At 48.3% G+C, this 19,163-nt stretch overlaps 1 protein-coding gene across 4 annotated transcripts in view; it reads left to right on the plus strand.

Moving 5' to 3' along the window:
• Positions 1-19,163, plus strand: part of DIS3L2 (DIS3 like 3'-5' exoribonuclease 2) — a 192,424-nt gene that overhangs the window by 2,282 nt on the left and 170,979 nt on the right. For 2 of the 4 annotated variants that reach the window (XM_067002818.1, XM_067002820.1), the window contains 3 exons: positions 224-933; positions 18,131-18,289; positions 18,589-18,731. In XM_067002818.1, the coding sequence (XP_066858919.1) occupies positions 243-933; positions 18,131-18,289; positions 18,589-18,731 (993 nt within the window). In that variant the 5' untranslated portion in view covers positions 224-242. Of the gene's footprint in view, positions 1-223; positions 934-17,335; positions 17,557-18,130; positions 18,290-18,588; positions 18,732-19,163 lie in introns of those variants that run through there. The other 2 variants (XM_048076646.2, XM_067002819.1) reach the window with 2 other exon arrangements.

The following is a 19,163-nucleotide window of genomic DNA, read 5'->3' on the forward strand; positions in this document are numbered from 1 at the left end:
GTGGTCACTCGGTTACCAACAGTGGTTTGGTACAGGGCAGGTGTTGGCTGCAGCGTGAAACCCCGTCCCCCCCGCGGAGCAGTTTATCACCCTGGGATTTCTGTGAAGGCCAACACGTTCTCATTCACTAAACGTTTGCCTCTTGTAGCGTAGGCAATGATTTGTCGTTTTGTTTCAAGAAAATGACCCTTCTTTTCCCCTGTGTTTGTTTATAACTCTGAAGTCTGGCCCTTTGCTGCACTATGGATCCCCAGGGGCACGTGCGAAGCGCTTCTGCCCAAGGTGCCAAGGAAGGAGTAAGCAAGCCCGCCGTCCCGCAGAAGAACGCTTACGCTCGGCTCGTGCAGAAGCACCACAGCGGCCGATTCCGGTCCTACATGAATCACGTCGCGCAGAAGATGCAGCTGGAAGACGGCACCTGCAACGACCTCAGCTTGGACCTGGACCCACCCCTGAGGAGAGGAATGGCGAAGGATAACCTGGCCAGGAACGGGTTGAACGTGCACAGCTATTCACCAGGCAGAGCGCCTCACCTGGAACAGCCTGTGCCTGGGGGATTTGAGAACGAGAAATCCATCCTCAACAGATGTTCCCATAGAAAAAATGCCAACGTTAACCTAGAAGGAGACCTGGAGGCGGAGGAAGACTACTACGTGCATCAGCACGGAGCTGCAGGCGACTTGTCAAACGTGAGCGATGCCCCGGGTGGGAGAGCGTTGACCAGCCTGAGACACGGCGCAGCTCTGCAGAGGTCGTCTGGTTCTGACGAGAAGGACGAGGAGGACATGTGGAGGAAGAAACACAAGAAACGAGGCAGGTGTCCTGCCAGCACGGACCCAGCAGCTGGACACTTGGTGACTGAGCAGTCTGGTGGGGATGTGCTGGCAGCAAATGCCAGGAAAAGCAGTCACTTGTCTGCAGGCCACGTCCACGGTGAGTTTGATCTAATGACCTGCTTGGTCCATTTTGCTGCAATTACCCTGGAATTGAATGTGATGGTTTAGTCATGAGGGAGTTAACGCGAGCCAGTTCTGTTCTGTCCGAGTTAGTCAGCCCTTAGTTACCTGGGGGTGGCTTCGTCCTGCTTTACAAGTACGCCACGCTGCCATGTGCAAATGTCTTCGTGTGGAGCCAGCTTGGCGCTGGCAGGGCCCGTTCCCCTGGCACGGGCTCTGTGAATGTGGCTGTGCTGCTTCCAGGACCAGCTCAAGACTAGGAGAGCCCAATTTCTGTGGGGCGGAGTCCAAATTAATAAGGCTGCTGGATCTGAGCTGGCTCAAGGCGAAGTCACAGTTCCCTCTGCATCGCTTCGTTGGATCTGGAGTGCTGCTTAGCCTCTGTAGAGCATCCAAGCCTGTCTAATACTCAGGGGCTAAGATGCCTGTATAATATCTAATTCCTGATACAGGGTGTTGACTCTAGTAAATTTTACTGTTAGTAACAAAGAGAATACATCTTGCAATAGCACGGCGAGTGCCTCTTAAATGCAACGGTCAGGGCAAAAAGCCAACTTACAGAGATAAAATTCTTTATTAAAAAAAAAAATCACAGCATTTACAAGCAGCCAAAGCCAGGCAGTTTAAATTTGATCTCCTGATGTAATGGGTTAAAACTTCCTCTGAATGATATTTATGGTGAAATACTTGAAATAGCCTGATCTTATGAACTGCTACTGGAGGAACTCATAAATGTCACTGCATTAAATTCTCCGTAACAAGTAGAAGAGATCAATGTCTCAGCTGGGTACGAGAGGGGCCTGAGGTCTATCACAACGTTTGGATTTGAAATCAAGTAAATGTTTAACTGAATCACTTGCAAATCTATGCCCTATCAGTCAAGAGTGGCAAGTAATATGCTTTTTACAGGGCTCGCTCTATTTTTGGAGGCTGTGACAGTAGAATTATGTGCTAGATTATGTGCTAAAGTTGGTAAACTTTCATGAGTTCTTTCAAGACAGATCATAATTAGACACTGAACACAAGCAGATTGCTAACGTTTATGGAAGAGCCTCGTTTTTGGGAGGGTTTTTCTGGTGTGTCTCATGGTAACAATTCCGTGCTTGTCACGCTGGCTGTTGTAAGGGACTTGACTGCCTTTTACCCTTCAGCTAACTGGTAGCTTTTGGACAGTAAGGAAGAGCAGCTAACAAACTCCATGCTGATGTTAGTTTGGACTAGTTAGTTTGTTCGTGTTGGGTGTTGCCCTTTACAGAAATCGAATTTGACGCCGTGCCAGCTAATTGCACGGGTACGGCCAGCGGCCTGAGATGTGGACCCAGAGCCGTGTGAGCTGATCTAAATCAGGGCTGCTCTGGGTCCGGGCTGCCCTTCCCTTCTCCTCCTCCTGCTGGTTCAGGGAATCAAAGCCAGTAGAAAATAACCTGCTGGAAGAAGAGTAAACAGCTTCTGCTGTAAAGCTTGCACACTGGTGGCACGGGCTGTCACTTCTGTGGGAAAGCGTGGCCTGACGGCACCTTGCCTGGAGTATCACCCTAGTGGAAAGGGTCTGGGCACCTCTGTCCGGCTGTTACACCGCTGCGAGAGCCCTGCTGCTGCAGCCACTCCGTGCTAGATCGATGGGCTGCTCCCTGGAGACGGCCTTGCTTTAGGTGCTGCAGCTTTGAGAAGGGTCCTAAGGTTTTCTTGGTTCCTCAACCAAAATCAAGCCTGGCCCCTGGAGACTGCGTCAGGTCCTCTTGGGCCCTCCCGGAGTAAATGCAGGGCTTGTGTCCAACGCACCGCCAGATGTTGAGGCACTAATCCTTGGTGAGGATTTCTGCAGGAATATGTATGTTGTAAATTTCACCAGCCACAGGGTTTTGTATTTTTAGTGTCCTCACCACCCTGAAGGATCAAGGCAAAGTTGCAAAACAGCGTTTTAGACTCTGAAAGTTGGCCCGAATCAATAAGTGTATTCAGTGTGACGTGTCTTTAATGGATTCATTCTGTTCAGAGCAAACTTTGGTGGTTTGTGCATTGTCTTCTGTGATTCTTTGAAGCTGTTTTTTTAATTTCTGTCTTTCTGCTGTGGGAGAAAGTGATGTGTCAACCCTTCCTACCCCCTCTGGAAAGCCCCTCCGGTATTAAGAAAATAAAAACACCTGTCTAAAGAGGAGAAACGTAAAAAATTAAGTGGATCAGAAAGGCTGCCCACCAGAAGTGGAGGAATCCCGAGTTTTAAGAAAATGCTTTTGTAAAAAGTCTGTTAAATGAAAAGTCCAGCAGACTTAGAGCTGTAACAATGAAAACGATAGTTGCCTGTGTGGATTTTCATCTAAAAGTAGCCTGGCTTTCCGGAGTAAGCACCTGCAGTTCCCTCCTGCTTTCTTGGGAGCGAGGTTTACAACCCCTTTGAAAAGTAGCTATTTAGAAGCTTAGTGTGGAGACCTAGAGCAGAGAACGTTGGCCATCGTGTTTGACCTCCCAGGTGGAAAACTCACACTGCGGGGAAGATTATTGGGAAATTATTTGCTTAAGTGACACCCTTCCTTTTCTTTCCCTTGCATGCCTCCCGAGCCACCCTCCTGTGTAAGTTGAGACTGCTCACACTCCAGAACACTTGCAGGGGCATGAAAACAGTTTCCTGGGGAGGAAAGAAAGAGGAAAAAATATATGTAATTTGATTCGGACAGATGTCTTTTCTGTTCAGTGTGAGTATATTTTAGTACTCCCATTGAAGTGAAATAAAGGTTTAATGCAAGCGTTTAAGTAGAAGATCTCACACATCACACTACCAGATTAATATTTTCCCACTTCAAAGCTCGTCTTTTTCTCTTGATGCTGTTATATGTCATATTCCCTTGCAGAGGCAGGTGTCTGGTTTGATCAGTTTAAATCAAGGCTTGTGAAACTCTGGGGGCAAGAATTGCTTCTGTCACAGCAGCGAGGCGTATCACCTTTTCAGTGGTGACATTTCCTCACAAATTAACTCTGCTGGGCTGTAGTAGGCTTACCAAAAGGCTCTTTGAGCTAATCTCAAAGCCAAGCATCTCTCTTTAGACTGCTTTGTTTCATTGTCTTCTTCTTAACATCTCTACAGCTCAGGTTTAGCCGTGGCCTAAAACTGAAAGCGCTAAAATTTAAGGAGGAGGAGGGCTGAAAAACCCCTTTGAGTGCTCTGTAGAAGGCTTCAGGAAGCGAGGAGCGGGTCCCTGTTGGTGTCCTTTCAGTGGTGCAGCAGTTCCTGCGGCCCTGGGGGCAAGCAGAGAGGTTTGTGCAGCCCCAGCAAGCGTCACTGACCCTGGAGCTCGCTGCCGGCAGTATCCTTGCTAATTCCAACAGCTCCTTGTCTTAGGTGGGGGAAAACCACTCGGGTATAGGCTGGCCCAAATTGCTCTCTGGCTCTTCGGAAGGGAGCTTGCCTTGTTGATGATCCCCCTGGTGCTTTTCTCCGCTCACCCAGAAACGAAGCCCACGAGTGCCTCTGGGGGGCTGCTTTGCAGGAGGAGCTGATTTGAAATTGCACTTTGTTTTATCCCCTGTCGTGATTGCCGCTGTCATTCCGTACTGTAAGGTCCCAAGCCCTGTCTTGGAGGACAGAAATAATTCTGCAGCAGGTAATTAGGAGGCTGACCACGGCAGTCCCTCCTGGCTCTGCAGATAGTGCCTGCTCTTACTGAGTGCTGCTCTGTCAGCCACTTGTCCGGCTGTACTGACATATCGCCCTTAAAAAGGAATGAACGGTGGGCGAAAAGGCTGACTTGGGAGCTCTGGCTTTGGGTGAACTTGAGGAGCAGCATGCTTAAAACTTGAAAATAGCCCTGTCCTGGAGTGAGCTGTAATTAGCAAATGGAACCTGCCACTTATCAGCGAGGATGCTTCGTCACAGCAGGCTGAAACATCCTGTTACTCATGAGGCTGGTTCCTTCTGCACCGGGCCTGACGTTTTTTCTTCAAATCATTTTTTTTCCTCCACCTCGTCTGGTGCTCAGGAGGTTGTTTCCCAGCTGTGGAGCTGGGATGCAGGCTTAGAGAAGCATCATCTGGCTTTGTGCAGTTGTGCGTCCTCAGGATCCGCTGCATAGCTCCTACTGGCGTGTGCGCGTATTTGTGTATGGGTCTCCTATAATTGCTGTAAGATGTTTCATCTCTCAGAGCTGCCTGAAAACAAAGCATACCAGAGGCTTTGTAAAAATCCCGAAATAACTTTGTGGGGTGAAGCAAGAAATGCAGATTGAAGCAACACGCTAAAATGCATATGGGCACCCCTGCGCCTTGCTTTCTTCTCTGTTCGGAGAAATTCAGGATCCGTCCTCTCTCCTATATGGCCAATTTGGTTTTCCTTGGTTAAGAGATGTCTCTGCTGTGACATTATGCCCCTTGCCTGCTCTCCTACCCGTGGGGCTTTCAGCAGAAAGTCCCGCTGAGCTCCCGCTGGCTTTGTAGTTTTTGTAGCTCCTGTACCAAGAGCTGATCTTTGTTCTTCTTTTGGGGGGCTTTCCCACCTCTCCCTGCCCCAGCTCCCCGGCGTTGTGCAGAGATTTAGTGGAGGTTGTCACCATCTGGGTTGCCCAAAGAGCTTCGCAGCTGGGAGCTCTGGATTTGAACAACCCTCTGCTGTCCCTTGTCTGGAAGGTGTAGCGGCTGTGCAGCTGCACATGGGTTCACTGTACGGGTTCAGCAGTCTGGCTTGCTGCATATAGGCACAGATCGAGGCTCCTTTCTGCGCGGCTCCAACCTCTGCGAGCATAATTGCTGTGAAGCCTCCTGTTCTGAAGTTTCTTAAACCATAATGAAGCAGAAAATCAGTCTAAAACGTCACTTTAAATTATGATGCTCACAGATTTTCATCTCATGCGATTTCCCTGCTAGTTTTTCTCCCTAGATCTCCAATCCTTTAGGGTCTTTGGGTGTTAAAATTTCCCTAACAAAAAGTTCCCTTAACAGAATGTCTTTCATGAAGACCTCTGGGTTGTTTTCTGTTTTTTGATCAAAGGCTCCAAGGGTTTTCCCACTTCAATCCGGCATTAGTCATCAGAATCTCTTTTCAGACAGACCACTGCCTGATGTTTCTGCCATAAAAGAGCTTAAAACCCCCTTTTCCTTGAGGACAGAAGTACTAACTCTTTCTGCAGCATCTGTCTGTCACATGCTGGTAGCTGAGGTTTGCATGGCTGCTAAGTGAAACTTCGTCTTAAATACCTGTGATGTATCACGTTATTGGTAAGTAGTTTAGAACAAGCTGTGTTTTAGTTGGGGCAGGAAGGCTGTGGCTGCTTTCTGAGTACGTGTGCTCCTCAGCCTGTTTGTGGGGGAATGCTGCTGTTAGTCTGCTGGAAAAATCTAAAGAAAACCCACCAAAAAACAAGTTTCTGCGTAAGAAAAGTGCCCTGCAAAGGTGGGTGCAGGATGATCTTTGGGAACGCCGTCTCCCAACCACGCTCAATTTCAAAGGATGTCAGGAGCTGCAAGAGCTGAGAGGGGGGCGGCTTTCTTGGTGCTGAAAGCTGGGGTGGGACAGGATGCTGGTGCTCCTTTGAAGGCTGATCGCTCCGAAATAAGTTCAGATTTTTCAGATACGCCGTCTCCATCTGTACCTGCAGCCATCCTCCTTGGGAAGGAGACCCCCACCGACCGCCAGGTAGCCTCCTGTGGCTCTCCTCATGAAAATCTTGGATGCGGCGGAGGCGCCTTGCCCATCCGTCAGCGTCAGCAGCCCCCCGAGAGGGAACAGCCAGCTCCTGGGTCGCAGCATGCTTTGTCTGAGACAGCGCAAGATTCCCGTGGCCCCTTCTGATTTACTGTTTGTCTGACGCTTGGCATTTATTTGCCCGGTCTGTGATACTTAACCAAGCTTGGGCAGCTTCCACAGAGGAGTGTCTCTGGCAAGCATGCTGGTGTTTAGCATCGTAGCTTGAAAAAAAAGCACAATTGTTGCTGTTGGATGGAGTTGTTGTGTTTGTGGCTGCAATCCTGACATTTGCAAGGTTCAGCATAGGTGACGGAAATGTCTTGGAATGGCTTTCCTGCGGGCTTGATGGGCACAGCTGATCAAGAAATACCAGGCTTAATAAGATGGCAAAATCACAGCGCTTCTGTCTTTCTGTCATACGCTGCAGCACATTTTGTATTTGCCTTCGTTTCTCTGCAGGAGCTTTGAAGGAAAAACGATAGAAGGGAAACCTCCTTGCAAGGCGAGTTTAAGATCGTTACTTTTTAGCGGCGAGCCTTCCAGTTCTTGCGTGGAGAAATTCAGTGCTCAAGAATGCTGCTATCTCCCTATCTGGCACCCGTAAATGTGAGCCAGCGATGGAGCAAAGGCCACAGAATCAGCTCAATAAATGGAGAATGCTGGTTGCTGTGGAAATCTCTTAAATGTAGCTAATCTTGCCAAGTCTAATGTAGTGTTTAGGTGATGTTAATCATAGTAATAGGATATGGGAGGGAAGGGAAAGCTGGATTTACTGTATTGCCCCATCTGAGAAACACTTGAGAGATAGGATGCTCCTTTCCCTAATGGTTCAGCAACGTCATCGCGAACATAAATTTGGGCTGCTTTTGATAGGAAAAATGCTGCATTCCTGAAGCTTGTGCAACTAGTGCTTTTGGCTAACATCAGCTCTAGTATGTGAGTTAATATCTGATGTATCCTCTCCTGGGGAGATGAGATCCTGCCGTGCAGCGTCTGTGGGTTTGGTATCCCATCTGATAATCGCCCTCCGTGCCCGTCACCAGAGCCCTGAGCGCGCCGAGCTGCAGCGGGACCAAATTCTGTGGCAGGAGCCCTCGCATCCAGCAGCAAAGCCTTTATCTCCCTGTAGCAGCATCCTTCACGTGCCGGTGTTCATCAGCGGAGATGCTTGTTACTGTTGACTTGCTTTTTTTGACTGTTTTTTCCTTCTTTAGCTCCAATCTCTGAAATTAGGCATCCATCGTGTAGCTTGGACTACCGGGTCTGTCCGCGGGATGTCAGTCCCAGGAAAAAAAAAAAAAAAAACAACACAATGGGCTACTCCAAGAATTGATTTTAAATTTTAATTAGTTGTCAAACTGTTATTCACCTTTGTCATCAATTTCTGTAGCCAAGCTTCTGTTGAGTTCCCTCGGTGTCAGTTTCTTCTGAGCTGGAGCTTGGTGGAATCGCAGCCCGGGTGTAATGGCTTGGAAGCTGCTTGGCTGAACTAATTACTGGTTCTCAATTTATAGCCGCATTTACCAACAGGTGTGGCCGGTTCCTACAGGGTCGCGTTCTGCCCTGTGCTGTTTAATGCTTCTGTCGATGACCAGGAAGAGAACACGCAAGCATGGCCGAGAGCTTCTTGGGAGCCTGCAGGGAGCGTTGGGTAACGGGGGCGGTCACTGGCAGCCGCCTGCATCGCTCGGTGCGCTGGGAGCAGGCAGAAGAAAATCCATGTCCTGGGCCTGCGCAGAGCCGTGCGAGCAGCGCGAGGAGCCCAGTGTGGGAAGCAACAGCTTGGAAAAAAACAACAAAAAAAAAAGTTTGGAGCTTTTTGATGGATGAATCAGCTGAACATCCCCCTCCTGTGAAATGTGGCCAAGAGGGTAATGTACGAGCATGGGAATTGCAAGATGGAGTACGGGCTGCGTGCGTCTTTGGCACGGCAGCAGCAGCAGCTTCTGGAGTGCTGCGTCCTGTGGTGATGCCCTCTGTTCTGGGAGGATGGTGATGAATTGATGAATACTCCGAGGAGGGCCACGAGGAAGATGAAAACGCTGGGATCACGAGTGAATGATGTGAGGAACCTTGCTTTACTTATCAAAGAGGTGCTTGGGGGAAGGGAGCTCTCAGCAAATTGCCTACATGGGGAACAGATGTTCAGTAATAGGCTACTCAGTTGAGCGGATTATGATATAATGCATTTGAGGCTAAACAAATCCAGGCTTGAAATAAAGCACAATTTAGCAGGGAGGGTAAATGACCACTGGAACAGTTCTGCCAAGGCTTGTGCTATGTGGGCTCTTACCGGCACATTTAAAAGCCTCGATAAGAAATTCTCCCCCCTACTCCAAAGCGTGCTGTAGTTCAAACAGGACTTAATTTCGGAAAGCCCTCTATCCTCTGCTATCCACGAGGTCAGCCAGCCACACACCCCAGTCAGCTCCGGCCTGTTCAGACCATCTCTGAACCATCTTTACACAGGGTCCTGAGGCAGGACACACGCTTTGCAGCAGTCATCAGCAGCTGATTGCGATTCCTCTGCAGGCCTTGGTTGCTGCAGGGCTCTCGTTGCTGCCCAGCTCTCCGGCCACTGCTTGTGGCTCCCGTGGCCTGTGCGTGCTGGTGGCCATCCCTCGCCCTCCCACCTCAAGCCCCTGCTCCGCAAAGTGCTGTGGGCCGCATGTCCCTAACTCCCTCTTGTGGGGAAATCCAGGCTATGGAGAGTTGTAACTTGGCTGGGGCAGGATGGAAAAGAAGATGTTGGGACCCACCGCGTAAAATGATGTCTTCGGTGACAAAAATAAAAACTTCCCGGGTGCTGAAGGAAGATGTCAACGCTAGCAGCTGCAGCCCGCAGATGTATGGGGCAGGTCATGCCTTGGAGACTATTTCCGCCTTTCTGTAAATAAAAGCTGGCAGCAACAAGGCATTTTGTTCCGTTTGTATGTTTTTTTAAACCTTTTTTTCCGCCACAGTACTAAGGGCCATGAACTACGTACCTAATACATAGGGCGGGCAGCACGGGGAATGGTTCCTCAGCAGGTTGTTTTATTCCGCAGCACATATGGTAACCTCGGGATATGCATGGATCTGAAAGCAGTTCTTTCATTTTCGGCTGTTAACATCTCCTAGTGCATTAGCACCTCCCGACAGGTGCCTTTCAAAGCCTCTTGACTTCTTCTGATCTTCGAGGAGCTTGCTTGAAGCCCGGGGAAATCAAAGGGAGAACTTCCGCGGTGTTATGTTTTCGAAGTGTGTTTTTTTTTCTTGAAGTGTTGAACGAGCCCGTTCGCATCGTAGCTGGACGAAACAAAGAGCCGAATGTCTTGTGGAAGACGATTTGGGCGAAGGGAAGGACGGGGGGCCGTGGAAGCAGCCCTGACCCACATCCCGAGGCAGGAGTGGAAGCCTGGAGGAGCGCAGTCATCAGGCGGGGTAGGTGGTGAGGAGGTCACGGGCAGGGTGGAGCAGGTTCACAGAGAGTCCTGAAAACCAGAAGAGCTGTATCCCCTCCCTGACAACGCCGCTGAGCTGCCGCACGCAGTTGGAGCACAGTAACTATTTTGATAAACTTTTAGTCTATTGCTACTAAATGAGTTTTGTCACCAACCCCTTGTGCAGAGCCTGGAATGGTATCTTTGGCTCTTGCGCTTGTAGTATTCCTACAACACAAACCTCGCTGAGGAATTGAATAAAGCCGCAATTACTGTCTGAGTTACTGAAGGCAGAGTCTTGCAGGCGTGAGGATGCTTGGGAGTGTTTTGCAAGAGGAAGCACGGTGTCGCGGGCACATGATCTTGGCAGGCGGGAGCAGTTTCCACAGCATTGTTTTCTGCAGCAGAAAGAATCCATTGTGCATTTTTCTTCACTTCATTTTTTTTCCCTCAAAGCACGGGCCCTTTCAGAAAGCCAAAGTCAGCAACACCATTTTTCATTTTCCCTAGGTCCATATTGAAATCTGAGGGCGTACAACACAATAGTTGTGACTGAGCCCGTGCTGCAGCTTAAAGCAAAACAGCAGCGGCAACGTGAGCTTCCCACCATGCAGAGTGAGCTGGGCACGAGTCTGGAAGTGTGCTTCTGTCTCTGCCTCTGCCCCTCCTTTGTATCCGTGGACGTGCCACTTCATTTTTTGCTACCTCCGTCTCTCAGTGGGGATGTTTCATCCTCAGTGGCATGTTCCAGGGTCTGAATTTTTACAGCCAAATGCAGCGGCATGGTCAGCTCCACAAGCAGCTTGTGGCCCTGTGAGCTCAAACCATGGCAGCCTGTAGTTCTCCGTCCCGCTGGTCACCAGCCGGGGCGCAGGATGCCTTCGTCCCCCATGGGACCAGGATTCCCTTTGTGCTTTTTCCTCCAACCCTTCTGTGCAGGTTTTGGCAGACTTCCTGCCAAAAATGTTGGGAGAATCACCCTTCCCAGAGAGGCAGGACGAGAGGATGCTCCGGCTTTGTTCCCGGGCGCGCAGATGGCCGATGGCTGGACCACATCCTGGCGCAAGAGCGCGGCCGCACTGGTGGGCAAGCTGCTGGCCGGCACGGCTGGGGCTGCTCTTACTGGTGACCAGTTGGGCTGCTGCTGGAGGAACCGGTTGCTTTGAATCAATTCTGAAATCAGGTTTCAGAGGTGCGTGCATGGGCTGTCTTCTCTTTTGATTTGTCTAGACTGTGGGAAGCTCGGGTTTACGCTGTGGCTGGGCCCCAGTGGCCCGTCATAATGGGTCAATTAGTGCAAACTGGTGGGCATGGGAGCGAGGCCTGGCAGCCAAATTTCAATACATCACCCCCTCGGTTCAGGACATTTGCATATGATTTGCATTTTGGCCGAGCCCACGCATGTAAATGTAGGTCTGCATTGTTTCTCTTCTTTGAATGACCGTTTAATTAACTTTAAACTTAACTATGCAATCTGCCATCTGCCCAAATCCCTGTAGTGCTGCCATGTCACCTTCCTCTTCCACCACGATACTCCCTTTCCCAGAAATTTACCTACTTTTAAATTAAGGTAACTTCAGATCTCCTACATCCTCTCCAGTTTAGGAGGACCCGTGGTCGTGTTGTAGGATCTCCCTTCAGCTCCGTGGCGCAGTCCTGGATTTTTTTGGATTGCGGTGCAGCACAGGAGTGTTGCAGAACCTTCAGTTCAGGATTATTTGGGTTTGCTTCATCAGAGATTTGTTTGCTTGTGGTAAGGAGAACGTGCTCTCAGACTTTCTCTTAGCCCACAGATTGGACATTTGACATACTGCCTACCAGGCTTATCTCCAGAAAGTCTTTGCTGCAATGGAACCTCACCGAACTGATAGCCTATCTCCAAGTCTCGCCTTTCCACTCCTAAATCTCTAATGAATTCTTTCCCATGACATCCTCATTTCTCCCTATTGCTTTGTCTTTCATCTTGAACCGTCGGCTTTATTTAACCCGTTGCTGTAAATGCATCGAGGTGGCCGTGGTTTGAGGCTCTCGGGGAGCTGAGCTCCCTCTGATCCCGAGCACGGGCTGGAGTGGAGCTGAGCTCGCGGGGAGCGTGGTGCGTGGGTTTTGGTCCTGTTTGTGTTGCTGGGCCACTAGCACAGCATTTTGCTCGAGATACCGTCCAAGGAGTATCCTTTTTCTTTCTGGTACAGAAGTCTTTCTCTGAACAGCTACACCGACAGCTGTCTTTGTGTTTTTCCTTCTAAAACGAAACAGAACAAAAAAGTACTTGGCTGTTACCATTAGCGGGACATTTAATCTCTTAAATCCACAAAATATTTTTGAAAACATAAATAGCTGGTTACTTGTGACCTGTCTACGACCAGTGTTTTTATTGTCATAGCTCGCATTTGAGATCTCTCTGCTGGTGTTTGTTGTTTTTGCCCGTGTGAGGTCATCTGATCCTGGATGTTGTAGTGGTCATTGAAGTGCTTGGGGTATGAGTTAGTCACTTCTATGAAATGGCATGTACTGGATGTTGCTGGTGCATTAGAAGCTAAAAACAATTTAACAAACATGTTTCAGCTTTTGGATTTTGAGAGGGAGCTCTTTTGGAGGCTCCGTTGAGCAGCAGAATATATCAAATAGCTTTTACGTTGCCTGTTTACATCTATGAAAGGGGAAGATGTGGGGATCCTAGCAAAACCTCCCTGATGTTAAGGCACTTTGTACTGGCAAAATATGCTTTTGCTAGTAGAATTTATTCGACTTTGGAGAAAGAAAGGAGTAGTTGCCTGGTACAGCTGCATCGACACTGGGATCTGGGATTTTTGGGTTCCTAGATGTCTTCAAAACCAGGCAGGGTTTCTGTAGGCTGAACTTTCATTCTGGGATTGTTAATGTGCCCGGTTATATGTCAGCTTCCATAGTGAAGTAAAGTTGCAGGCAGGACTTCTTGGTGGGTAGCAGAAAGCATTCGTTTGCTAAAAGACAGAGTTTGGCTTCTAAAACTTGCTTTGCAAGCTCCGCCAGGAGCCCAAGGACCAGCTTGAACTTGGCGATCTGTGAGCTGGTGCCTGGGGTTGTGTTGTGGTTGGACTCTGTTCCTGGGGTCCTTACTGGGGATGGGAAGGAACATGCTCTGTTTAGCTCAGCCGGGCTGAGACGAGAGCGCAGAGCTAAGCAGGGGCTGGTGTTGGAGTAGTTCTCCTTGCCTTTAGTGGGTTAATCCTTGAGTTTTGGGTGGGAAATGCTGGGTCACCACGGGTAGCCACCGTGCCGTGCCTTCTGGCTGATGGGTGTATCCTTCCAGTGGCTTAGTAACTGCATAGCTGGGCTCTCTTGAAGAATTAAATGTCAGGGAACCTCTTGGAAGGTTTGAAGGAAATCGGCTTAAGTCATCCCAATGTGTCAGCTATGAAGGGAACCATTGGAGGAATACGGACAAATATTTAGTAACCATGTGTTGAGAGCATCTCATTAACTGATAACAGATTGTTCTATTGCATGTTATCAGTTCTGGGATACGCTTCTGCTTCTTTTCATGCTTACACTAACTGGATAAGCGATGGTATTTGAAAGATTCCTTTGCACATGTAGATCATGATCTAACACCGGGGAGCGATGGAAAATCCCCTTAGCAATGGCAGAGCCAGCAGGCCCGGTCCTGGGCCGATAATGTAAGTAGTAGATGGAAGTATTTAGTGCTGAAAAAGTTCATAATAATGGGGGATATAGTTCCCTTCAACGTCACGTCTTTTTTATTAAAAAGAAGGAACACATTGAAGTGGCTGTTGGTGGGGTGGGACCTCTGGGGCAGTTTCCAGCTAATGCTGACGGTTCGACGCTCTCAGGTGCTCCTGTCCCTGCCGGGAGAGCTGGGTTGGTGACAGCTGGACGTGTAACAGGAGGTAAAAATGGTGAGTGAAAGTAGATGTCCTTTGACAGGAACGGGAGTGCTATACAGAGGTGACCGTATATTGGGATTTACTTTGGGCTTTCAGGTAAAACCAGTTGATGCTGGATGCTGGATGAGCTGCATCCAGGGAGTCATGCATGTGCTAATGAAAATTCAGTAAGAAATCCTTTCCGTCCCTGCTGGTAGTAGTCAAACAGCTTGCCACGTGTTAGTAGGCAGTTGGAAACGTTTTAGTTTTGGCAAATCAAATTTAGGATCTTGGTCCTTTCTTACAGGAAGTAATATGCAAATTTTAGTATGAAAATTAAAGACTCCCTGGCCTTGCTAAGTTCATGTTTAGTTGAACGTATCAGTTGATTTAGTTGACCATCTAGTTGATCAACTGACTAATAGATGTGAAATTAAATGCAGTAATTTCCTAAACCTAAGCTATCGAGTGATTTTGCCTGAATTATGTTGAAATAAGCTAAACTGAACCATCTAACTGCCTCTTTTTCCTGTAAGGCAGATCAGATCGTTCTGGGAAGCTGCCGTGTGCAGTTTTTTCCCCGAGATAAGATGAATAGATAGGCTGAAAGATCAAAAAGCGCCGTTGCGCAATGTCGCTGCGCTGAAGCGGAGGTGTGACGAGCGGGGCTCGGGCTCCGGGTGCTGGGCTGCGGGTCCCAGCTGGAGCCAGCCTCCGGCTCCATCCCTTCTGCTCCTTTTGTGGTGCCTGCATCAGAGTAAAAGCAAGTCACTGGCTGGGCCCGTCTTCAAGCCGCACGCTTCTCGTGCCTCTCCTGCCATGAAGGTGGGAGCTGTTTGTTTCCCAGAGTGCTCCCCTGGGGCTAGATCTTGGCGCTTCCCTGCTGTGCGTGTAGAACCGCTGCCTCCTCCTGCTTAGGTGCTCCTCTGCCACCTTCGTAGGGAGCCTCCGTGCCGGGTAACTAGGTTGTCACAGCCAAAGTCCCCCCAGGAGGACTTCAGGTAAGGAACAGTCAACCAACCCCCTTCCCTCAATTTGTAACTCCTGTTAATTCCTGCTGACAGCGTCACCGCCTCTAGAAGACCCGGGGACTGCATCCCCAGAGCAGCTCCGTGCCATCCGTGCAGCCAGAAGCTCGTACCTGACCACCTTGTATTTGCTGTGCTGTGGGTGCGTCTGCGTCTTGCACTAGCATTGCTCTGCACTCAGTCGTTGAGTGGTTCTGCACGTGCACACGTTTGGTGCTTCACCACCCCGGTTGGGATCTCCCAACCACCCTCAGCTCCCAGCCGCTCCACTTCAGTCTCACCTCTACTGAAGATTTAAAAAAAATTTTGTATGCTATTTGTTTACTTATTTTTTAAGTCTTCGAATATTTAATGCCTCGAATGCGTTACGTGCTGCTCCTTATCCTAAACTTTATCTTACAAATCACACAACTGTAACAGCGCAGAAAAAAGCAGGCATCCTGCCACAGCTGCTGCTGGAACAGAGTTGTACCAATTCCATCCCTGCAGTTATTTCAGGAAGGATATTCTCAATGTACCCTACGCTATCTATTGAGATTTTTGTTGAACGTTTGCTCTGTAGAACCATGTCTGTTTGTCCACCAGAATATTAATTAATTAATATTAATTAATGCTGGTCAGCAGGAAAGCTCATCGTGAGAAATATTTCTAACCTGCAGTGTTAAGGGACAGGTGTATAACAGAGGCAAATTCTGAGCCTGGTTGAAACAGATGGCAACCTGTGGTTTCCTTTCCCCTTTAAAAGGAGAAACACGAGAAATGACACTGGTGTGGAATCAGAGGCGTTCCAGTTGAGTGCTAATTGTGACAGTTGTCTGTGGCTTTGTAACAGGGCTGGTTTTGTTTAGCTGTAAATGTCGAGGCCAGCGCGGTCAGATATTTATCCAAAGTGGCTGCGTGTAAAGCGGCTTGCAAGCCAGCTCCGTTGAAGCACAACTTGGTCGTTGGAGTACATTTTTTTCTCTGGATTTGAGTCCAAGCCTGAGTGAATGAAGAGGACCGCTGAAGAGCAAACCGAAGGCCTGAGCATTGGAAGTGTGTGACTGCGTCTGGTGTCTCCCTCTGGCACGGAGAGGAGCTGCTCCGTGTCTTGCTGTGGTGCATCGCTTGTGGCAGCGGTGGCCCAGGATTTTGGGAAGTGACAGCCCCAGCAAGTGCTGGGGCAGCTCTTCTCGGCAGGCCACCTCTGGCTCTCAGCTCACTTCCAAACTTACTAGATACTCCTTTTCCTGCTTTTTAATTCTGTTTTTTCTCCAGCTCCTCCTTAATTACCTGCTAAGATTTAGCCTTCTCTTTATCCCGAGTTCTCTAATTCATAATAGTATTTTCGGTGACTCACTGTCATAGAAACAAGGGTTGGAGAGGACCTTGAGAGCTCGTGTAACCTCCTGCGCTACCTCAAGGAACAAACGACTCTTTCAGACGGGCTGTGACACACATCTGCCTCACCTATTTTGAAGGACCTCCAGTGGGCCAGGCTGTCTGACCTTGCTGGGTCTAGGGCCTTGCTTTTTTTTTATCATTTTCCTAAGATCCTGCTTCCTGTTCTCTTTGCGGTATTTAGGTGAGGTTCCTTCATGAAAATGTCTCTGAAGAACTCCAGAGCCTGCAGTGTTGCCAATTCAAATGCTCTTCTGCTCAGATCTCTCCAGCCTGTGCTTTTATTTTAAGTTTCTGTTATTGAACCTAATCCTTTGACCCTTAGGGCAGCTGCAAATCAGGCGTTTGCAAATCAAATGATTTTAGTTCCGTATAATGGGGTCGGTGCAGGTAGCATCGCCTCTTGGGCACCCGTTGAAGTCTAAATCTGCAGTTGTGTTTTTGTCGTGTCACAGCTGCAGCCTCCCTGGTCTCCTCTGTGAAAGCGTGTGTAGGGAGCGTGAAGCGGCTGATCATGTAGAAAAAGGCCAGGCTACGTTGCCCTTATCCTTATCCTTACTTAACACGTAGGTTCCCTCTTCATTTCAGCATCCTGTTTGAAGCTACTGCTGTGGCATTTGATTATTTTTGTGGGCTGGCCTGAGCCAGCACCTCAAGCTGTCCCGCTTCTTGTCTTGGTCTCTCCTCTCTTGAGTTAGGAGGATCCCTCCCTCCTCCTGCTGATTTCCCTGTTGTTATATGTGGAAGTTGCTTTGTCTGTGACCCGGTAAAGTAGCAGATTTTCCTTATTGTACCGTGTATTTAAAGCTCTCTGCTGAAGTAGTGTTTTGTTTACCCTTTCTTCCCGCTGCTTCAGTTTAATTCCATAAAGCGATTTCCAGTTTAGTTTGTGAAGGATACTGTGCATTAAAAAAAAAAAAAAAAAAAAAAAGAAATTAAAATAAATTGCCTTGTAACTTGGATAGCCCCTTAGCAAATAAGTTGGCATTGCACATTTTCTGACTTGCAGGTACAAGCTTGGACCCAGGGAGCGTAGCCAGGAGGGGCTGGAAGGCAAAGCTGTGATGACATGTTCAGTATCCAGGTGGAGGGCCAAGAGGGCAGCTGCACGGCGCTGGGTTGCATTCCAATGTGCTGATCCGTGGAACAGCGTTGGCATACGCTTTGGAAGCTGCTGCTTGCTCTCCTGGCTGTAGGGAAGGGTCTGAGGTGATGGCAGGGAAGGAAGGGGTGAGTCTTTGCAGAATATTTTCATACGATCGTGGCCTATTCTGAGCAGGCTGGGCATTCGGAGCCTTGGCATTTCTTTGCACTGTCATCGTGTGCATTGCTGCCTCTGGTAGCTCGAAAGTTAATGAGTACAGGGTGGGTTGTTGTGATTTTTTTTTTCCTTTTTCCCTGAACTACGTAATTTTAAATGCAAGTTGCAGGGAAGTTATATTTTCTCACTATGTGGGGGCTTAATGGGGTGGAGGCAGGGGCTTTGGAAACAGTTGAACAATTTCACATTTTATACGCTCTAATGAATTTCCCAGGATTTTGGAAGGGTTGTATCCAACTTTAATATCGTAATTTCCAGAGTTTCGTTTATGCTAAAGTAAGTTGGTGGTGGATTAAGAGGCACGAAGAGCCAACAGATTACAAATGAGCTAATGAAGACATCGTTTCTTTTGGATAAAGAGCATGACTCACAATTGTGACTTGTGCTGAAGCACTGCAGACCATGAGTTTCACGAGGACCGTGAGCTGGCAATGGGCTTCTTCCCTCCTTCCTCTGTTATTTCAAACTTGTGTTTGATTTCAGGTGCAGAAAAGAGAGGGTTTGCAAGGACCAGAAACAACTCTGAATCTACAAGAGCTCCACAGAACTTCGATAGGAAGAGACAACTCTCTGAATCGCAGACAGAAACAATGAGCAATTCAGACAGCAGAATAAATCCTAGACAACTGGGAACTCCCAGAGGTATTAAAGCAGAGTGCGTACATGCTTCAGGAATAAGCTGCCTTGAAGCATGTGCTAAGCGCTATTAAAAGATGGGCTGGGATGAATGCTCTTAACTCTAAAATGATCTGTAAAAGACTTAATTATTTGTAAAATGTGATCATTCCAGGATTTTCAGTGCTCTGAAGTCGGGTGCCAGTATTTCTAGGCAAACCCTTCTCAGAAGTTCAAGCTAGAGTACAGAGTCTTTGTACAGCTGCTGTTAAGATATGTAGAGAAGTTTGGTGGGCAAGATAACACTTATGAATTTCTGTTTGCAGGAGGACCCTACGCTGCTGCCACAACATCAAGCGAGAGAAAGAATCGAAATAAACCCACCCGAGGGAGGAAGAAGAGTATATTTGAAGCCTACATGTCAAAGGAGGATGTTTCAGCAGGACTGAAAAGGGGAGAGCTAATTCAGGTGCCTAGAACATACAATGACCACGCTCATGTGATAAGTCTGTGGAAATCACAGACAATTGTTGGAAGTGAATGTCAGTTAATTGCATGACAGGGAATCGATACACCGCTTGTAGCTGCTTTCTCTGGAGGTTCTAGAAATGGAGTGAACCTTTTTATGACCAGCTGCAGTACAGTTTTTGATTTGATTGCAGATGTTCTGTAAAATTCCGGATCCACGGCCTCAATGAATTGCGGGGATGATCTGCTAGCCACAGTAGTGGCTGTTGTGGAGACTGTTACTTTTAACAATGACAATCAAAAGCATAGCAGGTGCTGGCAGCCTCTATCTTTGTCAGTGTTAAGAGAAAATGAATAGCCTTAGCAAGATACTTCTTGCTGAAATTCCTCACAAAGACATTAATTAGTCCTTGGCAGTGAGGTGCCGATGCCT

This window comes from Anser cygnoides, chromosome 9 (genome assembly GCF_040182565.1).
Source record: "Anser cygnoides isolate HZ-2024a breed goose chromosome 9, Taihu_goose_T2T_genome, whole genome shotgun sequence".
NCBI lineage: Eukaryota > Metazoa > Chordata > Aves > Anseriformes > Anatidae > Anser > Anser cygnoides.